At 35.3% G+C, this 21,836-nt stretch overlaps 1 protein-coding gene across 3 annotated transcripts in view; it reads left to right on the top strand.

Annotated features, from left to right (window-relative positions):
* LOC145989934 (mitochondrial dicarboxylate carrier-like) overlaps nucleotides 1-19,121 on the top strand; it is a 51,341-nt gene extending 32,220 nt beyond the window's left edge. For all 3 annotated transcript variants that reach the window (XM_083125462.1, XM_083125463.1, XM_083125460.1), the window contains exons 7-8: nucleotides 8,723-8,779; nucleotides 9,978-19,121. In XM_083125462.1, coding sequence (XP_082981588.1) covers nucleotides 8,723-8,779; nucleotides 9,978-10,094 — 174 coding nt within the window. In that variant the 3' untranslated portion in view covers nucleotides 10,095-19,121. The remainder of the gene's footprint in view (nucleotides 1-8,722; nucleotides 8,780-9,977) is intronic.
* The last annotated feature ends 2,715 nt before the right edge of the window (nucleotides 19,122-21,836 follow it).

Below are 21,836 nucleotides of genomic sequence, written 5' to 3'. Positions count from 1 at the left end.
ATTTGATGGCGGCACTTTCTCGCCATGACACAGTGCTATCAAAGGGGCTTTTCTGGGTTTTTATTGAGGATGGTCCTGCCAAAAACCAACCTCTCCCAGACCCTGATAGCACTGCCGCCTCGGTCCGGGACTGCTTATTCGGCACTGCCTTATTCGCAGCTAACCATCATATCTGATGGCCGTTCGCTATCCGCCACCTGCGACCCGCCCAGTTGCTGAGGCTCGCCTCGGAAAAGAACTCATCTGAGCTCCTACCGCTGGGAATTTTCTTCCTTTAGCATTCATTATTGGCAGGTAAAAAGTTAAATTTCACCTCTGCTAAGAGTCCTTCATTAAAAAAACTGATTTCATCTCTCTGTGACAAAGTTTCCTTGCTATGATAATTTTACTTTTCAACATCATGGCAAGTTTGCAAGGCACATGCAGGAAACGTTCCAGTCCACTAAAGGTTAAATCTGACTTTCTTAACAAATCTTTTTGTTGGTGATAGCTAAAGAAATAAAAGACTACCTGAAAAAAGTTTGTGAGGTTTCTTTTCTTTCATAGTTTGAAATACTGCCTGGATAAGCAGAAAAAGAAAACCTGACAGTACTTTCGAAACAAGAGTATACACAGTGTAAAGACATACGAGTCAAATTTTATGTTTTGTTAGTCTGCTGACTGGAAATTAAATTATGGATTTTTAGCCCCGAGAATTGCTTTTTATCTGGATCTTATTTGGGTTGCAATGATAAATATAGCTTTGCTGTTTTTTGTGTGAACTGCAAAATCTACTTTATAATATGTTGACAGTTTTGCTATTGGTAATTTACACCATGTGTTGCCAACATATTAAAATAAATATCACATACATAGCTTGGTTTGTCTTCCAAATTTTTGGACTAACCTCGATCACTCTTCAGGGATGGAAGGGTTAAATAGTTAAAAAGGATTAAAACTATTCCTAAAGAATCCCGAGGTCAGCCTGAAATTCGGAAGACAAAACTCATGTTCATCTCACATTTTCCTATTGTGGTGTTGGATTGAAACATTAACTAAATATGGTGGAAATTTGTTAATGTCAAATTCATAAATTAATTTGTTTAATATGGAATAAAGAAGAAATCCCTCAACAGTGGAAAGAATCCATAATTGTTCCTGTGTTTAAAAAAGGTGATAAAATGAGCTGCAATAATTACCGTGGAATTTCTCTACTCTCAACAACATGTAAAATATTATTTAACATTCTTTTAACAAGACTAACCCCATATGATAATGAAATTATAGGTGATTATCAATGTGGATTTGAACGTAACAGATCAACTACAGATCAAATTTATCACATTAGACAGACACTTGAAAAAAGTGGGAATATAATCAAAATGTCCATCAGCTATTCATTGATTTCAAAAAAGCATATGATTCGGTCAAAAGAGATAAATTATATAATATATTAGTACGAGGGTCACTATTTATATTTTGAGCCTAACAATGAAAAAACAGGAATTTGGCATTGAAAACTGCTTTATTGTTTTTCGAAGTATTCTCCTTTATGGTCAATACACTTTTGCATTCGTTCGAACCATTTGTCAAAGCCGTTTTTTCAATCTTCTTGAGACACCTCCATAATATGGTTTTTGAACGCATCAACGGCATCTTCCGCCGACGAAAATCATTGTCCACGCAATTTATTCTTGACATTCGGGAACAAGAAGAAGTCATTGGGTGCCAAATCAGGACTGCACGGCGGATGACCCATCAATTCGATTTTTTGACTGTTCATAAAGTCGGTTGTTAGACGAGATGTGTGACAGCTGGCATTGTCTTGATGAAGAATGATCCGACGGCGTTTGTTTGTTTTCCGTATTTGACCGAAGACCTCTGGCAAACAAATTGTTGTGTACCATTCAGAGTTGACCGTTCTATGTTCCTCTAAAGGCACAGTTGCCACATGACCAGTTTTCCAGAAAAAACAGGCGACCATTTGTTTCGATGTGCTTCGAGCGCGAACAACTTTTGTTGGATTGGGTTCATCTTGAAACACCCATACAGTCGACTGCTGTTTACGTTCCGGCTCATATGCATATATCCATGATTCGTCACCTGTTACAATCTTATATACGTCTTTTGAAGCACCAGGATTGTATTTATTGAGCATTTGTTTGCACCAATTGACGCGAGCGTCTTTTTGAATTTTTGTCAAATTGTGTGGGATCCAACGAGAACATACCTTTCTCACACCTAAATGGGATCATGTAATATTTTATATATGCTGGTGGAACTAATGCCTATGGTTGCCTCAATCTCACAGTATGTCACATGACGATCTTGCAGTATTAGGTTTTGCACAGCATCAATGTTTTCTTGAACAACAACTGATTTCGGATGACCTTCGCGAATCTCGTCGGTGAGCGAATGGCGGCCACGATTAAATTTGTTATACCAGCGTTTCACAGTGGCAAGGGATGGGGCTTCATCGCCAAATGTGGAAGTAAGTTGATCGATGCACTCTTGTCTTGATAATCCACGTCGAAAATCGTAAAAAATCATCGCACGAAAATGTTCACGAGTTAATTCCATTTTATTGTTGTCGTGCAATCTCCAAGGCAACATAAACAACACAAATCAAGCTATTGACAAAACATTTGAAGTACGTTATTGTCAATAATGCCAGACAATTCCGTGCAAACGTCAAATCGCGCCTAACTTCAATCAGTGTTGCCAAGGCTCAAAATATAAATAGTGGCCCTCGTAGAGTTTGGAATACCTAAGAAGCTTGTTAGTATGATAAAAGTATGCACCAGTGAAACAGAGAGTAAAATTCATGTGGGTATTAATGTGTCTGACAAATTTACAATTCATGATGGGTTAAAACAAGGAGATGCATTATCTCCATTGCTCTTTAATTTTGCCTTAGAATATGCTGTTAGGAAGGTAAAAGAAACTAACGAAGGACTAGAATGAAGCAGTGTGACTTGGTTGTTAGCATATGCAGATGATGTAGACTTATTAGGGGATGATATAAATACAATCAAGAATAATGCTAAAATATTTTTCAAAACTGCTAAAGAGATAGGTTTGGAAGTTAACAAAGAGAAAACTAAATATATGCTTACAGGCCGAAACCAAGTGTTGGGTAATAATCAAAATCTAATTATTGATAACAACTCGTTTGAACCAGTTTCCAAATTCAAATACTTAGGAGTAATATTAACATGTGAAAATTATATTAAAGAGGAAATAAAAAGTAGGCTTAAATCCAGTGGCGGTCCCTCCATGGAACAGAGGGAACAGGCTGTTCCCTTCTACTTATCGCCCTTTTTAGCTATTTAAATTATCTATAATAACATAATAAGAACACTTCTTTCTTCCGTAATCAACACGCCGAAGAAAAACTTTCAGCCTGACTGGAAGTTTGTTTACTTCACTACATTCTAGGTGCTGTAGCAGAACCATGCGCTTTTTCCACACTACGTTATTCAAGGCGCTGTAACTTCACCTACCCTCGTCGTCCCACCCTGTCTGACGCCGAGTATTTCCGACTACGCGCGAATTTAAACGATCCTCATGGAGCCACTTCCCACCGCGGAAGCTGAACTCTCAGGCTGTTCCCTACGAGAGACATAGCGAATTCGTTTTCCTTCGAGTTTTTGCTATGTGCTAAAGCTTAATGGCGTCGTAGTGATAGTTTGGAGTGTAGTAAGTCTATAGTTTCCTAATCTCATTGCAAAATTGCGTCTGCCAGTCATAACGAACTGGAAAAGTCTTCTAGAGCCTCAGCGTCTGCTAAATGCCTTGGCTAAACGCTGCGAAATAGCTTCCGAGGGAACAGCTCGCATCCACCTGTTCCACCAGCAAGACAAGCGCAGCGCAGGACAAGCAAGCGAATGTTGTATGATCGACCGGCTGAAGACGAAAGCTTTTAGTACATTTAGGGTGACCAGACACATACATTCAAAAAAAGAGGACAGAGCATGGCTAAAAAGGAGGACAAAACCCAAAAAAAAGAGGACACCTACCCTTAACCTTAGCTTATCCAAAAAAGGGGGGGGGGGGCTGTCTACTTCTTAGATTTTTCAACTGAATATTTTTAGAAAAAAAAAAATATAAATTACAATGTTCCCTAGAGTGTTCAAAATATTTCGGTATTACATTTGTTCATAAAGACATAAAATGCAACGTAAAGGGAAAATTCAGGCAACTCCCCTTTTATTGGATGCATGTTATTCGTGCCATTGATAATGGCAGTGCACAAATGGTTAGTAACAATGGTATTTTATAGTAATAATTATTTATAAATAACAGCAACTACATAAACACGAAAAAAAAACTTTGATGGATAAATAATATTGTTTTTGTGAGGTTCAGTGTATAAAATGTGTGTGTGACAATCATACAACAAGTGGTTATTTTTCTCATTTATGATGTTAATTTTTGTAATTATTAAAATTATTAAATAACTGTACTTATCTTGATTGCTTTTGGTTGATTTTCTTTATTTTATTTCGCTTTTTGTGCCACTTTTGAAGATGGAGATGAGTGACGAATGGATGCGCGTAGCGTGATGTGTTAACCACTCCGCCGGCATCTGTATTTATATAAACAACAAGACAAGCAGTGACGGTTTCTTGAATTTTAGTGATAAAACAAAGTATGGGCTTTTGAGCCCCCTCAGGTAAGTAAGTTTTTCGTTCCGCAGGGGTACGAGATCTGACTTTCTCCAACAATTTGTTGATATTTGTGAGAAAATTCTCTCAACATTTGTATTAAGTTGTCGCGGCACAGAAAATAAATATTTTGCTATATTTTGAGTAGTTCTGAATAACATTCGGCAGACTTACTTGAATGGAAATATTTAGTCTATTTCTCATTTACATTTTCTAATTCAGAATTACCACCAACAAACTGCTTTAAGATGAAAAATTAGTAAAAACTTTAACATCATCAATATAAATTCCTTTAATTTAAACCATAGATTTCCATACATTTTTTAACATCACTGTATTTCCGATTTGTTTTATTCCTTCACTTAAATCATTCAAATTCATCAACAAGACTCACAAGCAACATATATTGTTCTACCTCTTTAACAAATCCATCTTTTTCAGCACTTTCAATAATTTCCTCTTACCTTTAAACACAGAAAGCAATCTTCTAATAAATGCTCTAACAATCATAACTAAGAGTATCTATAATTTTAAGCACGCAAATGTGTTCCTTTTCAAATCCTTTGGATTTTGGAATGAAATATCCCCATATGTGAATGCAAATGAAACAAGTAAGTTTCGCTTAACCTATTTCCGAAAGAAACTGAATTAAAAGTTTAGGTAGTTTAGGTTTGAACAAGAAACATTTTAATGATGCGAACATTTCTGGCACTCTTTCATCAACAGGGAAATGTGACAGCCGCTGACACAGATGGGGAGGGGCTGATGGGGCTGCAACCCCTCCACAAATATTGAGAAGATCAAAGTTTTCAAATGTAAACAGCAATGGACTTGTGAAAAACCAAAGACGTAAATGCAAACACCTTTGAAAATGAGCCCCGATTACAAATTTTGCATTTGCACAACTTTTAAAACGAAAGTTAAAAACTGCAATTATGATATATATTGTATACTGTATACCGTTCCGTCCCACCAGAACACAATTGCATCCCTGCGTACGCCTACTTGACACTCTGCCTCATGTTTGATTCTTCCATCCTTAAAACGTTAATATTTTCATGCTTTTATTGTTGAATTTACACTTTAGTAAAAGTAACTATTACTCAATAATCAAAATTCTCACTATGCATTTCTGTATTGCGTATGTGTGACTCCAAACAGAACTTCAGAGACTGTATGCGTTCCCGCAGGCAATCTGGGGCTCCCTCAGAAGTAGAAGCAACAAGTTAGAAATATAATGATGATGACACGTTCAGAAAAACTTGATCATGCGCCCCATGTAAAATAGCAAATTATGATCGTCGGTATTGATACATTGCCTGTGCAGCACATTCGCTATAGTTGATGCTGCACTCTTTCCGAAAAAGGGGCCTCTCCGATGAGGCAGTGGTAGCGTCGTCGCATTGTAATCAAGGGGCCCCGGGTTCGATACCTGGTGGAGACGGATAGTGGTTCGGATCCAACTTTAAACTGTAGGACCAGTCCTAATTAGCCTTACTGTGCATAAGTGGACTTAAAACACCAACTCAATGGATCAATCAATCTTTCCGAAAAAGGAGGACATTTACCGATTTCTAAAAAATCTGCCCGGACGCCGGACAGACACCTAAAAAGGAGGACATGTCCGGATAAAAGAGGACGTCTGGTCACCCTAAGTACATTGAACTTTACAGAAAAGACAGCAGACATACACCTATCCTAACCTAATTAGAAACTAAAACGAAATCGTACACAAGGCATTTTTCAAACAAGTTACTACAACTCTGTAAAATAATTAACTGGATACTCTTCCAGTGGCAAATTTTTGTTGTCCTTGTTTGTTCCCGAGAGGGAGTTTGGAACAGTTCGGATTTTGTCACAATTTCTACAAATCTAGCGGACGTCATGAAAAAACTCGGCCATCTGATTGCCATTATTGCATTAAGGACGTTTGAATTACAATGCTCAACTCTAGGGAAAAAAATGTCAACTTAATCTACAAATGGAGAGATGAAACCGGTTTCGACAAAACATTTTTTTTCTGATCAATCATAAATTGCTTTTATTAATTTTTCCTTTGTTGCGCATCAACAATTTTGTTTTTAATGTTTTCTTTACATTATATCATATTTGCTTTAACATTAGTATTTTCATAATTTTAACGTGCTTCATGTATGTCACTTCTGAAAATTTTTAACATATGTTTCGTATGTTTATTTGGTTCATTTCAACAAGGGTTGAATTTTACTTGGTTTACTGTATTATATTACGACAGGTATGGGAGGGGAGGGGCAAGTGCAGGTCACCTGTTCCCCTGCCTGATTTAGCACCGCACGCCACTGCTTAAATCAGAAAATGCATGTTACTTCTCTCTTCATAAACATTTGTCTTCTCGTTTAATATCTAAGAAACTAAAAGTTAAAATATATACACAACAGTAATTTTGCCTGTAGTATTATATGGGTGTGAAACTTGGTCACTTACATTGAAAGAGGAACATAAATTGAGAGTATTTGAAAATAAGATACTTAGGAAAATATTTGGACCTAAAAGGGATGAGGAGACAGGTGAGTGGAGAAGGTTACATAATTTAGAACTACATAATTTGTATTCATGTCCAGATATTATTAGAATAATTAAATGAAGAATAGTTAGGTGGGCAGGCCATGTGGCGCGAATGGGAGAGGAAAGAGGAGTTTACAGGATTCTTGTTGGGAAACCTGATTATAAGAGACCTGTAGGAAGACCAAGATGAAGATGGAGGGACAACGTTGTGATAGACCTAAAGGAAATCGGTAGGGATGGAAAGGAGTATGTAGATCTTGCTCAAGATAGGGACAGATGGAAGGCCTGTGTTGCTGCAGCCATGAACCTTCAGGTTTAAGAACGCTAGAGAGTTAGTTAGTTAGATTGAAACATATTCGGACAAAAGGACAGACGTTTATGATAAAAAATAGAAAAATTATACTGTTGGAGTAAAATAGTGAGTCTGAATGAATCAGTGCTGGGTATAACTTCACAATTCCAGGACATGGATTTATATATAAATACATATTTATGTAATAACCCGTGGTTTGACAGCCCTTGAAGGGCCTAGGCCGATCTCCCGACTGACAGTCTCCATTCCACGATCCTACCTAAAGGTGTGGAGATTTTCAACTGGTAATGGGGTGACGTGGGGTCAGCACGTCGAACCCTCAGCCATTATAGGAGACTTCTGAGACCGGGTTATGCTAATCACTCGTATCTCCCCCAATTTCCTCACAGTGGTGGGTTGCCACCGGTCCTGTACACAGGCCGAGAACCCAAAGACTGAACCCAGGCAGACTCAAACCTTTGCCATCCTGCAGTCAGAGTCCAAAGCACAGCACCTTAGACTGCACAGCCATGGAGGATGACACATATTTATGTATGAAGCTGAAATCAGCTATTTTTTGTATTATCTTTGCGCAGTTTTTATTTTTCATATTTGTACATATAGTGTTTGGCTCATATTTTACATATTTTAGTTATTTTTACATATTATTTCCATATTTCAGGACTTTTTAACATATACTCCATATTTACACAATAACTACATGCCCCCGTATGACTGAAAGAGTTGGGTCATTTTTTGCAAATAACTGACAAAGTCCAAAGTGGCATTAAACAAACAAATGTTTACGTCCTCAACCTTGCTACTAGAGTTGCATGGCCAACAGCAGCACCAGAAGCATACATACTTGATTCTCTTCTGGCTTTTCTTCAAGACAGTCATGGTAATAGTTACAATGCTGAGACTGTATTTTATGTAGCTCGTGTAGTGTCTTGTATTAAAAAGGTAAATTTTAACAATTTGAAGTCCATATTTTGGTGAAAATAACTAAATATCTATTTACATATTGAGCACATTTTTACTACATATAAATCCGTTCGCTGCATTAATTACAAAGCTACAGTGCTTGATTTTATGTCAGTACATGTTTTCAGAAAAAGATAAATTTGTAGATACATTTTAAGCAAAGTACTCCCATGACATGTTTTCACAGTTGAAAGTGGATATTGCTCAGTAGTACTTTTTTTGGTTCATGTGTTAATGGAGTCATTGTTTGTTGCAGAATATGTGGGCCCTTATTGTTTATACAGCCAAGTTGGGACCTTTGGGTTTCTTTAAGGTGAGTTTTGAGAATGTAGTAAACATACATATTTGTATTGTAGTTGTGTTTTAACAATTATCTGTGGTTGGTTCTAATTGCATTCATGTTTTTAATATATATGTTATCATGTCTATCATGAGATTGGCTAGGCTCTAAATAATGAGAAATTATATTATGCATTCCTATCCAGGGGATCGATTAGCAACCTTTTGTCAAGTACTATGGATTACCTTTTGTCTAGCTGGTGCCCTCTAGATTAATATTACAAAGTAAAACATAATTTTTTCTACCAGTATATTTATTCGTGCGAGGTTTTGTCCCAGTTCTCCAGAAATTAGTGTAACTACCAATACTGTGGAATCCTGATTTTACGTTCCCAGATTTTCCATTTTTCCATTTGATTCATTCAATCTTGATTGTCCCAACACAGCAAAATGTTATAAAATTTTCCTCGATTTTACATTTTCCCACATTTTAGTTCTTTCAGCTTGGTCCCTCTCAAAAACAAAACCCAAGTTTCACTGTATATACATGCACACAACCTTACATGGTTAGGCACTCTACATTATATTTTCAGGACTGGTGCTATTATTTGGTTAAATACTCACCTTGGACCTATTGGCCACTGTCACCCTTGAAGTAGCTCCCTTCCACACGCACAATGACTCACTTTTTACAACGCATCCTATAAGTCATGTTCTGTCTATCTCATCTCAATTGTGTAAAAAAACAGCAGTAAAAAAAGTTACAGAAGCCAAGTCAGGCAAGTAGGCTAGGTGAGGGTTGATGTTATTTATGTTCAAAAAGTCCCTGGTGAACAACACATGTGAGACTGTGCATTGTAGATGCAAAAGCCAGTTCTTTTTGTTGACAAAGTTTGGGTCATATTCACAAGGGCCTCAGCCATGGCATAGTGGTAATGTCATCACCTTGTAATGATGACACCTGGGTTCGATACCAAGTGGAGGCATGTAATGGTTTGTATCCCAATTTAAACAGTACATTCTCGATTAGCCCATCTGTGCATAAAGAGCACTTAAAACTCAAAAACTTCAAATGTTCGTAACAAATTTAAAAGATTGTAATTTCATCAAGCCTTCCTGTTTTTTTTGGGAGGACATAAAACCACCCTGGGGGGTTTCTGCTGTACATCAGATATACATAGCTTTGATTCAACCATGCTTGGCAATACTGTAAACCTTCTTTCTTTTCATAGGGATACATTCCAGCATTTGTCCGCCTCTGTCCACATACAGTACTTACGTTTGTGTTCTTCGAGCAACTGAGGAAGAACTTTGGAGCAATTTATGTGCAGCACCAGCTGGCTACATGAAAGGAAATACACGACGAAGGCTGGAAATCGCAGAGGAACTAGGCACATGAGTCATAACGGTAGATCAACCATCCACAACATAGTCGTGTTGCAGAAGGTATGGACTGTACCATCATTCCTACGAGCATTTAAAAGCAAATTATTTTTATCATTTTACTGGAAACGAATTTGTAAGTTATATCAATCTTCACTTTGAAAGGTTATTTGTTGATGTTATCCGTGACATGCCATGTAGTTGTGTCATGTAGTGTTGTAAATAATGTGTCCAAAGAAATAGGGTATTTTCTTAGGGAAGATATTTTGATGCTTTATTTTTTTAGTTCTTTACAAGTGTAACAGTAGAAACCAAATTCCAATAGATATGTGACAATAACGTGTCGATACATGTGCATTTTGAATGTATAGTGTGTGTTCTAGTTATGTCCAGTGCTGCGTGAACATGCATTTGTTACTGCATGGATATATTTCATATATCCTTGTTTTGCATATCAGCAGATAGAAGTGAATAAGGGATACCAGGCGTTTTTATTTTGAGTACGTCCACCACTTTGATAGTTATTTGTTGACCAGTATGGGATGGAGGTTATATGACTCGTATTCTGCCCACAATGTATTTATTTCTTGTATATCTCCTTAACTTCTGCTCAATTTCATGAATGTTCTCATTTTATGTTGAAGATATGCTGCAGGGGAAATATCAAAGATTGACTGCTGTTATCATTTGGATATGTCCTTTAGAAGAACTCAAAATATGGATGAAGTTCACATCTTACACAAATATATAAAAATTCTGTGAAAAACTTAATGGTGGCAGTGGAGAAAAGTCCTCCTTGCAAAATAAAACTCAAAGCAATAGGATTTAGATAATTATGAATCATTGACAGTTCATGTAATGCATACAGCTTCATTAACAATAATAATAACAATAATGCAGTAATAATCTTATGAAAAATGCCAAAGAATGTTGGTTGTTACCATGGACGTCCATAGGATTATTTTCAGGGTGTGGTGGTTGTCATTTTTTTCCAAAACAATGCTGCCACCTGATATATTTTTTTTTTTTGTAACACTGGTGTTCTTGCAATGTCCTTGTACCTCTTACTTTCATTATCTTCTAATAGTTGATGCAAATTACTGGCCTTGAAATAAATTTTATACTTACATTCATTTTCCAGGGAAGGGTCTTGACTTTTGCTCCAGCCTAAGTACAATTCTATTCCCTTAAAACATAAAACGAAAAAGTGGATAATTTGCCCACTGTTATCTTTGCCACTGTAGACCAGTCCCAGTCAACCTATGTCCATAAAAAAATATCCTAAATCTTGAACAACTACATACTCTACTCCATTGTCACGAGATTATGACACAAGAACAAAATAGTATGCTTTAATTTTATTAGATCTTCCTTCTGAGATGATAAATACACTGTGTTCGGCTTAAAAGTCCAATAAAAGAAAAATTCATAACTTGTTACGTTCCTGGTAACTCTTCTTACCCTATACTCCTGTAGTCGTGGACATGAAGACTCTACTGGTCTACAATGAAACCCATCTCAAGGTAGGTTTAGGAAGAATCCAACCAAGGTTGTAAAGTTTTACATAAATTTTTATTATACCACTTGTACACTTACAACAAGTAGGTAGATGACTCATAACTGGAACTTGAAAATCAGCTTTTTGTAGATCAAATAATACTCACTGGAAAGTCAACACTAAGGTGGCCCAAATCTAGGATTTACAGAAGAGCGGCTTTCACTTATAGGCTTGAACCTATATAACTTCTTCCTAGACGTGGAGTTATCACCTGAGATGGCCAATTTAGGTTTTACAAAAGAGCGGCTTTAACCTATATATAACTTCTTCCTAGACTGACACAGACTTCCTTTCCAAACCAAAATGCGTCTGATTTATACTCAAGTTTCCAGCCTCAAACACCGGCCTTTAGGTAATTTCCTGATATTCTGAATAACAGATAGATATTCGAAAAATACATAGTTTAGTTTTGAGTAATTTACAAAGAAGGTTTACATATTCGTTTGAGTTAACAATTATTTCTTTAACATTGATAAACTTCTTACACTTTGGAAAATATACACATTTAAATGTTCCACCGTTATCTAATTACAATTTGGTTAGCTCATTAACATTGGTAATCTTTGATTGGAGAGTTTATATTTACATCATAATAAATGCATGTTGCGTAAAACGAGCTGACTTCATTAGACTAATACATAAAGGTTAATACATTAGATCATAAGCATCCTAATTGGTGCATTCACGTTTGCATCACAAACTGAGCCATACAACATGTAAATTTTATAAACATTATCACAAAATCAAGGTGACACTATATCTTTCTTCCTTTACTAAGTACATGCAAAGTTACTAATTGGGCAAAGTTGTAACAAACTTGAGATGTATTTGAGATATTTCTACTGAGTTTAGTTATACAAAAAGAGTACCTCAAAATGGTTTTTTTTTTACATACTAGTATGTTTCAATATGTCCACTGTTTGTGGCGCAACAGACGTCTAATCTGTATTCTATCTCTCTCCACGTGTTGTTCAGCATTGCAGGCGTAACATTGTTGATAGTTGCATCAATATGATGGTGCAGATCACGTAGATCACACTGGTGTTTGATACACTTGATTTTTTTACAAATCCCCAAAGGTAAAAATCAAGTGGCGTAATGTCTGGGCTTCTAGGGGGCCAAGAAATTGGATGGCTACCCCTACCAAACCCAACGCCCAGGAAATTCACGGTCCAAAAAATCTGACAATTCCTGCGTAATGACACGGTGCGCCATCTTGCTGGAATATCACGTCACGAGGAAGTTGTGGCACAACGTACAACTCCAACATATCCAGGTAATTTGCTACGCTCCACGAAGAAGTATGCACACCAGACATTCACTTTTGGAGAGTCACGTTTGTGTTCTCTCACTACACGGGGTGGTTCCGTTACCCAGACGAGACAGTTGTGCTTATTTACCTTCCCGGAAGTGTGGAACGTCCACTCATCTGAAAAACAAAGCGAATCGAAGTATGCCTCGTTCTCATCAATTTTAGCAAGAATTTCTTCCGCAAATGCTTTCCGTAAGGGCTTGTCCTGAGGTTTGAGTTTCTGACAAAGCTGCAATTTGTATGCCCGTAGGCGCAACCGCTTATGTAGAACATCATGTACTGTCGACTTAGGTACCTGTAATTCCCTACTTGCTTGACGGACGGACTTCCTAGGGCTTCGTTGGAAGGACGTGTGGATTTCTTCAACACTAACCTCTGAAAGTGCATCCTTTGTGTGGTGGCTCGACATTGGCTGCACACTGCTGGTTTCCTGAAGGTGTTTGTCCCATTTCTTGATGGCTTTAAACGTGGGAACATTGTCAGTTAGTCGTAATTGATGCTCACACCGAAAACGGCATTGTACAAGTGTTACAGACTTCAGCTCGGTGAAAGCAAGCACACAGAAAACCTTCTGTTGTGGAGTCCACATTGCTACTGGTGCGTTTGTGCTCGCCGCAAACAATGCATTGGCGTGAATTCACAAACAATGCGGTTATGCGCATGCATATGTGCGGAGCAACCACACAGAAAAAAACATTTTGAGTTACTCTATTTGTAGAACTAAACTCTGTAGAAATATCTCAAATACATCTCAAGTTATGAATTTTTCTTGTATTAAGCCAGACACACTGTATTTAAGGTAAGAAATTAGTTGGAAGAATTGCAATAATTTCATTTTTACTTTAGTTTGCACTGACATTGAAGATGAACAAAAATATAAATTCATTGTTTTGAAAAAGGAAGTATCCATATTGCATCTGGAAACATGTCACATTATACAGGGTGCCCTAAAAATAATTATCATCATCTATGCTCAAAATGTGTTGTTGTGTGTAGATATACCCTGTATAAAATAGTGATTAATCAGTCGATAAGAAAAATGCATAGAAAAAGACGTCCGTGAATGGAAAATGCCTTAACACAATTTACAATGAAAAACTGCACTTTCCAGAATGTTCTCATATATAGCGTTACATATTTTTAGTGCCTTTTTTTGTAAAGTTTAATTCATTTTGAATACTTAACCTACTAATTAGGAGAATGAGTTCCATTATTCATCATTGGAGAAACATTTTAGAATTAACATTTTTTAGTATACACTGACAAGCAAAATGGTGGCAGTTTGATTCATTTTTGCATATACACTAAAAACTTGTTTAACTAAATTTCATTATTTCAGATAATGTGAAATAAATTGTGTTAAACATGTTCTATCGTGACAGGAGTATGGTTCTTGCAGCAACAGTTAGACTGTACTTTACTGTAGTAAACGTGTAACTATTTTGGAATCATTTTCAATATTGATATGTTTTGCTGAATAATGTTATTAATAAAGTGTGCAGTCATGAACACTTCTGGGCTGTAACAAACCCATTGGCTATGAACAGAACTGTTACAACCCGCAAGTGTTCATGACTGTACAATGTAATATCACATGGAATGAATTGCTTGTGTACACCGAATAATTGGATCATAGAACTGGGGAAAATATGTGTTTTAAATTAAATTGTAAAAATTGTTCGGGATAAACAAGTTTTTAATATATTTGGCTCTATGTTTGTGATATTTGTTTGTTTATTTAATATTTGCAAACTCTTCTTTGTATAAGTTGTGCTAGTCATGTGATAAGGAATAATGTAATTAAAAAGGTTGATTATATATAACTATTTAGTGTTAATTATTAATGCAGGAGAAGAGTAATACATTTGATAAGCAATGTTATTTCCAAAAAAGGGTTGACATAATGAAACTGGAGCTTCTTCCAATAAGTTGTGCTGGTTTATCCTTGCAGTCAGCAGCAAGGAGCAATAGAAATGTTGCAAATAACAGTAAAAGAAAATGCTTGTGTATTTTCAGTGCAAATTTTGCTCATGGTCCGGTAACAATTGAATGTTGTAAAGAATTGTTTTGTGCCACAGAGATGTCTATTGTATACAATGAGACTTGGCCAATCTTGATTATTGTTATTGGCATGTCTGGCTATATAGAAGGGCTCTTTTATTGAAAAAATGTGCACACACAGCCATGTGCTATCATAATAGAACTCTAATAATGCCAGAATAAAGAAGGAAGATACTTTCTAAAGATGCAGTCATGCCATTTAATACCATATAAAAATGAATACTTGGGCTAAAAGAGCATTTGCTTATTTTAGGGAGCTTTTCAACAGAAGCAGCATGCAACGTTGCATAATCTGTCACTTGAAAACGAACCTTAAGAATTAAATACAATCTTTCATACCAGGAGGTGACATGACCACTGACACCTTATGAGCCCCGATTATCATTTTTGTCAATCAGTGCAGTAACTTTACGAGACAAAATTAAAAGTGAAGAAATTTAAAAATATCAAAGTTGAATCAACAAGTTCTGAGGATGCCAGATAAGTCATTTGCCTCGAAAATTATTAAATTACGGGCCAAAAGAAATGTAGGAAGACCTTACTTGTCGCAGAACTGGCTTTGGTTACCAAAACCAGTAAGAGGAAAAGAAGAAGTCATGTATGAGTACAATTATAATAGTGAAAAGCTTCAAATATATAAGGTATGTATTACTCACCTTTACAATTCCAGCCCCTCCTGAAAAAAAAAAAAATCCTGCATATGCCAGTCAACACGACAATTTTGGGCGGTTTTCTCCTAGTGCGCATTGTGTCTCCTCAGTCAGTTTCATGCCAATGCTATTTTACACACTGGAGGGTAAAGTGCCTATTCCAGTGTGAGCAGTTCTGTGATAAGTGTGTTGCTTGTCATTTGAGTGTGAAACCAGTCTCAATTCTCGCCCCAGTGTGAAATCTCCCTTGCTTGGGGGTTGTCCAAAAGTGATCATATATTTCTAATGATCAGCAGTTAGGGCCAAAGCTACTTACTCACTTTTTTGTTTGTAAATAACCTATTTGTTAATGGTGGTGTTAAAATACTACTAATAAGCAACATCACTTAATTGTTGGTAAAATAACTGTTAACCTTTCCATTTGAAGATGTCGGCATATTTTTGAAAACTGTACTGTTAAGTAGTTGCATGTATTCAAAATGTGCCAATGCCGAAGAAAAAGATATTAATATTTATATATTAGTACAAATATATAAATATATCGTGGATTGACTGAGTAGTAGTAAGCAGTATCAGTACTGAACGTACTTCAAATCTATTTTTTGTGAAGATGAATTACGATGTTAATCGTTAAGAAAAAATTAAATTATTTTACTAGAAGTACACTCCATGCCTGTAAATGCAACTGTTGCATGTATGTAGTATTTTAGAGTCAATGGTAAGATTTATTTTTCTTTCTTCAAAAGTACAGTTAAAAAACTGTTCTTCATCATAACAAGCATAATTGTTTTGTATGTTAAAAAATGCATTTATAATAATGTTGGAAACTTTGGAGCATTAAGATCCTTTTATCTAGAATATAAGGAAGCTTTATTTTGTTATATGTAATTATAGTAAGTACTTAGAATGCTGTTATGATCATGTGGACTTTGTTTAGTGTCTCAATATTGGGTGAGGGATAAGAATAATGTTTGAAGCTGTGTATTTATTATTATTTTACAATATATTTAAGAACGATACATTGAGGAGTCAGTGTTCGAATTATTTGTAAAATTGTGTGCATTTCACAGAAATAACTTGCCATAGATTTGGAAACATAGCCATTTTTATTGCTGAACAATAGTAATTTTAAAAGTTTGGGGGGAGGGTTGTATTATGAAGAAAAGTTTACAAATTATTTCTTATTTTGAGTTTCCATGTAAAGACACAAAGATCCATCTCTCTCTATAGTAATGAATTTTTAGATAAATGTGATGATTCTGTCATGTGAAACAAATTCTATGAAGTATAAAATGCATTGTCAACTATGTTACTCTCATTATGTGGTATGTCCATCTGCACTGACTTCATAATTAGCAGGAGAGCCGATTAAAGTTTGACGTATATGGATTCTGAATAGACAACAAAATTTACACAAACATTTTAAGATGGAAAGATGTTTAGAGATTGTTATGCAGGAATGCTATTTAAAAAATGTTTCCACAATAAGACAATGAATGATGGTAAAATGGCCATTTAATGTTGTTGAATACCACAGATTTTCAGTGGCTAGAAGAGTGCAAAAGCAACAGCTCATCTCAACATTTGTTTTAAAAGTTTGTTCGTCCTTCCTTGTGGCAGACTGGGAGACAAGCACAAGAAGTTCCATAGATTTTCCTAGAAACACTGGACAAAACCCAACCCTCCTTGGAAGCAGGTGGCAAGATCAAAGGCATGGACAAGTGAAAGCTGAGCCCAAACATGACCATGAACTGCTTAGTTAACGTGCCTGATAATTAAGAGTAGAATTTAGTAACATATGTTTTACTCTGAATCTAAACCAAAAACCATGCAAAAATTGCAACGAGAAAGTGGTAAATGCCAACTGTAGTTGATCTCTACTTGAAAATTATTCAAAGCATTTGCTTGTCCTTTTTTTCTTGGCTCAAAAACCTAATTTTTGTGAACTGCTACAAATATGTTCGAATTTTCCAGACTGGTAGACACTGTTCAGTTTTTTTTATATATATATACTAAAACAAGCAATGTCGGTGTCAAGTGGTGTGCTAGATATTTGCATTCCATGTGTAAATGTCAGGGGGAGGGGTTTTAAGCATTTTAACTCGACAAAACTACATAGCCCTATTGCTAGAACTAATATTTGGGAATAAGTGGCAACACTGATATTTAGTACATCATGAAACATTTTAATAAATTTTATGATAGGCCTTTGCAGAATTGTAGGTATACAGCAGTGCTGTATTCTAGATTTTTTTTTTTGTTTGGAGGTTGTTTTTTTCCCTTCAAAATTTCACTTGTGAAAGTCGCTTTTCTACCCAAAATAAAACAGTTCTCTACAACAAATAGTTCCCATTAAATTTTTTGTATGTAGGCTATACTCTACAATTCAAATTGTTTTTCTGTAACAGCATTTCATAACAAATTATGCTACTCCCTCTTTGTACAAAGTACAGATAAGCTTGCTTAGAATTGAGTGCTAAAAAGGTAAATGCATGGGGAAAACTGAAGATTTATAGCATATCTAGGAGAAAATAGTAATTGGTGTCTAAATAAACGTGCATCATAAAAGGCATGTGCAAACTTAACAATCTGACACCTTTGCTCTTTATTAAGTATTGTGGTGTTCAAATACAAGAGATTCTGCTGCACATGTGTCTTAGGTCACACTGAGATGACCTTGTTATTTTCTTCTCTTCTTGTGCATGACTTTTTGGACACCCTGTAGTTTAACAAGTTCGCACAACCACAAATTATGCTCAGGTTACACATGCAAGTTCAAAATTTTACAACTTCAATTTGAAGCTAATGCAGGAACAATCTGAAACTACATGGCCAAACATGTAATGTAGCCTTCAGTAAACAAGAACCAATGGTGCTTGAAACTCTAGAGCTTCAAATAGTCTTGAGATATTTAAAAATTCAGTAGTTGCTACCCAAAAGAGTCTACAATCTACCAAACAAGGCAAATTGTGCACTAGCCTGTAGTATTTTATGCATAGCTTCTGCAATAATATTTCTCCACTTATTGCTCCAAGAAAAATGTGATGTTATCTGATTTTGTATCAGCTCTACTCACCATTACTTTTTTTTTTCTGTGATAGAATTGTTGGACCTGTATCATGTGTGGTATAGTACATAAATACATTATTTAAGCATACTGTTGTTTTAGCATTGTTAACTGTTCACAGTACTACCTGGATCATTACATTTCATTTCGACCATTTTTGGATTAATTTGTCGCTTAGTTTTTTAAATAATTTAACCACTTATTTTTATATCTTTCAAGTGTTCAAAATCGACATTGGAAATTTTTCAGGCTTATGTTTTGATCTGGCAGTCTTATTGATTAGTCATGTGCGGTGATTTTAGCATTTTCAAACATTTATGAAAATAGCTACAACTTCTGTTCTATAATCCCAAATGTAATGATAAAAAAGGAAAAACATTTTCTTCAGAAATAAATGCTCTTTCTTTGCTCCCAGATTACTAGTTTCCATGCTATACTAAAATAAATTAGATAGATTTTTTTCACAATTTCTCATCTTTGGGGCAAAAAATAACCTGAAGGGGGGCAAAATACCTTAACCATATTGCTTATGTTTCCTGTACAGTGCAAGGCAAGTCCGAAAGTTGTTAAACATATTATATGCCTGGGTCCCTTTTTTCCTATAATGTCCCAAAAATTGAAAATTTTGAAAAAATATAAACTTTGATGCTCTGTGACCCCAAATGAACCATAGATAGAGGAAAAATCTGAAATATGTACCTCTTGAGGCTAAAGATACTAAAATTTGGTGGTGTTGTTTTTCCAAACAATAAATATATTTATATTTAGCCAAAATTAACCCTTTACGGTACTAAATAAAATGTATGGGTGATTTCATCTCACAATATAGGTGCTGTCCACTCACCATCCAGGATTTGCTGAAAAAAAAAAATATATGTTAAAGGACCACATGGCATACGTCCAAAAATAAAATATTTTCCTCTTCTGTTGATTTGTTACAGTGTTACAAGCTCACGAAGAAATACACTATTTGATAAAAAAAAATACACAAGGAAAATAAAGCATTTTTCAAACCACTATAAATCAAAAACCAAAAATGGTAGAGGTGTAAGGTTTTCTTTATTTGAAAGCTTCTTCAAAGCACTTCCAAAATCTTATTAAGGAACATATTTACGAAACCTTCTTCAATCAAAGTACAAAAATTTGAATTTTATTTCAAAGTTTTAAATTTCTTTTTTAAAAAAGTGAAGAACCACAGGACATGCATTTTGCTGGGATATTAGAATATGGAAGCTGGACTATTTGCAATTCCATTTCTGCACTAACTTCTAACGTTATGTAGAAAATTCTTTGAAAAAAATCCATTTTGACCTTCAGAAATCATTTTCTAAAAATTTCTGAAAATTTACAATATAGTCTTTGGTTACTGTACTCGCAGGAGGTGCAATCAGACTGGGCAATATTTTTGTGTGTAACGGGAGAATTTTAAAAAAATTTCCTCAGTGTTCCATATTTTTGGGGGATTTTTACTGTAAAATGTCTTACACTGGCTAACGCTTATCAGGAAACCTGTAGAGCATGAAACATATTATTGACAACATTTTGTGCATGCATGCACGCTCGCTCGCACAGGTATGTGTAGTAGTGAGGAACTACTTAAAATAGGGCCATTCCATACCATTTCAACCAACCCTTGTCGCATCATAATTTTTTTAAAAATATTAATAATTTATTCCTATCCTTCAAGTGTTCAAAATCAACATTTCAGGCATGCATGTTGATCCGTTGGTCATTTTTAATTTGTCGAGTGCGGTGATTTTACAGTTCCCAGATGTTTATGAAAATCACTATAACTTTTGTTGTATAATTTCATATGTAATGATCCAAAATTAATTGTCTTCAGCATTTACTTCTTTGATAATTACATTTGGAATTATATATTTTCATAAATGACTGTAAAAGCTGAAATTACTGCACACGACTAATTAAAAGAGGCCACCAGATTGAAGGGCAAGCCTCGAAAAAATGTTCAATGTACATTTCAAACACTTGAACGATATGGAAATAGGTGATTAAATTAATAATATTCTTAAAAATAGCGATGCAACAAGGGTTGCTCGAAATTATATGTAACGATCAACCTATCTCTGATAGTAGCTACGATTCCTCGGCTCAAACTCTGCAGTGCCACCATGTCAACTGACCAACAATTTTCATTTCTGGGAATTTAGCATTAATATCTTTAATTAATAAAAATTAGTACTTCGTTGGTTATTTGGAAGATTCACACAAAACAGACTATCATCAATATTCCCCACTCCTTTCAGTAAGCAAGAGTAATTGTTTTCTCTCTTCAGGTTCATTTTCCTAAAACTTGACTTCGTTAAACATGGCAAGCATTTTTGCTTCATGGTATCCGGCATTTCTGGCCTTTGCAGATAGTTGTGATAATTATGTTAACTCAGCTAAGAAAAATGATAGCAAGCTGAGGTAAAAAGCATTTAGTACATTACAAGCTACGTTTTATGTTTTGTATCTTTTTGTTTTACCATTTATAATGCTAGTTTTTCTTGTATGTACGCATTGCTTGCATGATAGAATTATTTTCCTGTAGTTTACGGTTATTACAAGCATAAGAAAACAGTTTTTTCTTTGTGACGTTTCAGGAGAACACACGCTCCTTTCATCAGACATTTATTTTCATTTTGACTAAAGATACAGTTATAACAATGGTTAGTAATTTTTAAACAAAAAGAATCTGTTATATAATGGATGTTGTCAATGTTACATTGTTGTAATATAGCAACTTAACTGTGAAAAAAGCAGTCTATTTTATTTTTATTTTAGAATTTTTTTTTCTTTTTTTTTTTTTTTTTTAATCCCAAATATCATCAGGTAATTCAAATTCATCATTGTTTTCACAAAGTCTCTTGATGTTTTCTGTTACATTAAATTTTAAAGATGGTGGCTTACTCCATTTGTGAAAAAGAAAACTCCACACTGGATCTATGTTACCATTTTCATTATTTAATTTATTCCAGTGTTCTTCTGCAATGAACGAGGCTTCCCAGACATTCAACTCTGTGTTTCCCGTTAATCTTTTTAAAACCCTTCTCTTTT

This window comes from Lepisma saccharinum, chromosome 7 (genome assembly GCF_977018435.1).
Source record: "Lepisma saccharinum chromosome 7, izLepSacc3.1, whole genome shotgun sequence".
NCBI lineage: Eukaryota > Metazoa > Arthropoda > Insecta > Zygentoma > Lepismatidae > Lepisma > Lepisma saccharinum.
The sequence above is the reverse complement of the archived record's forward strand: the minus strand, read 5'-3'. Positions and strand labels throughout refer to the sequence as shown.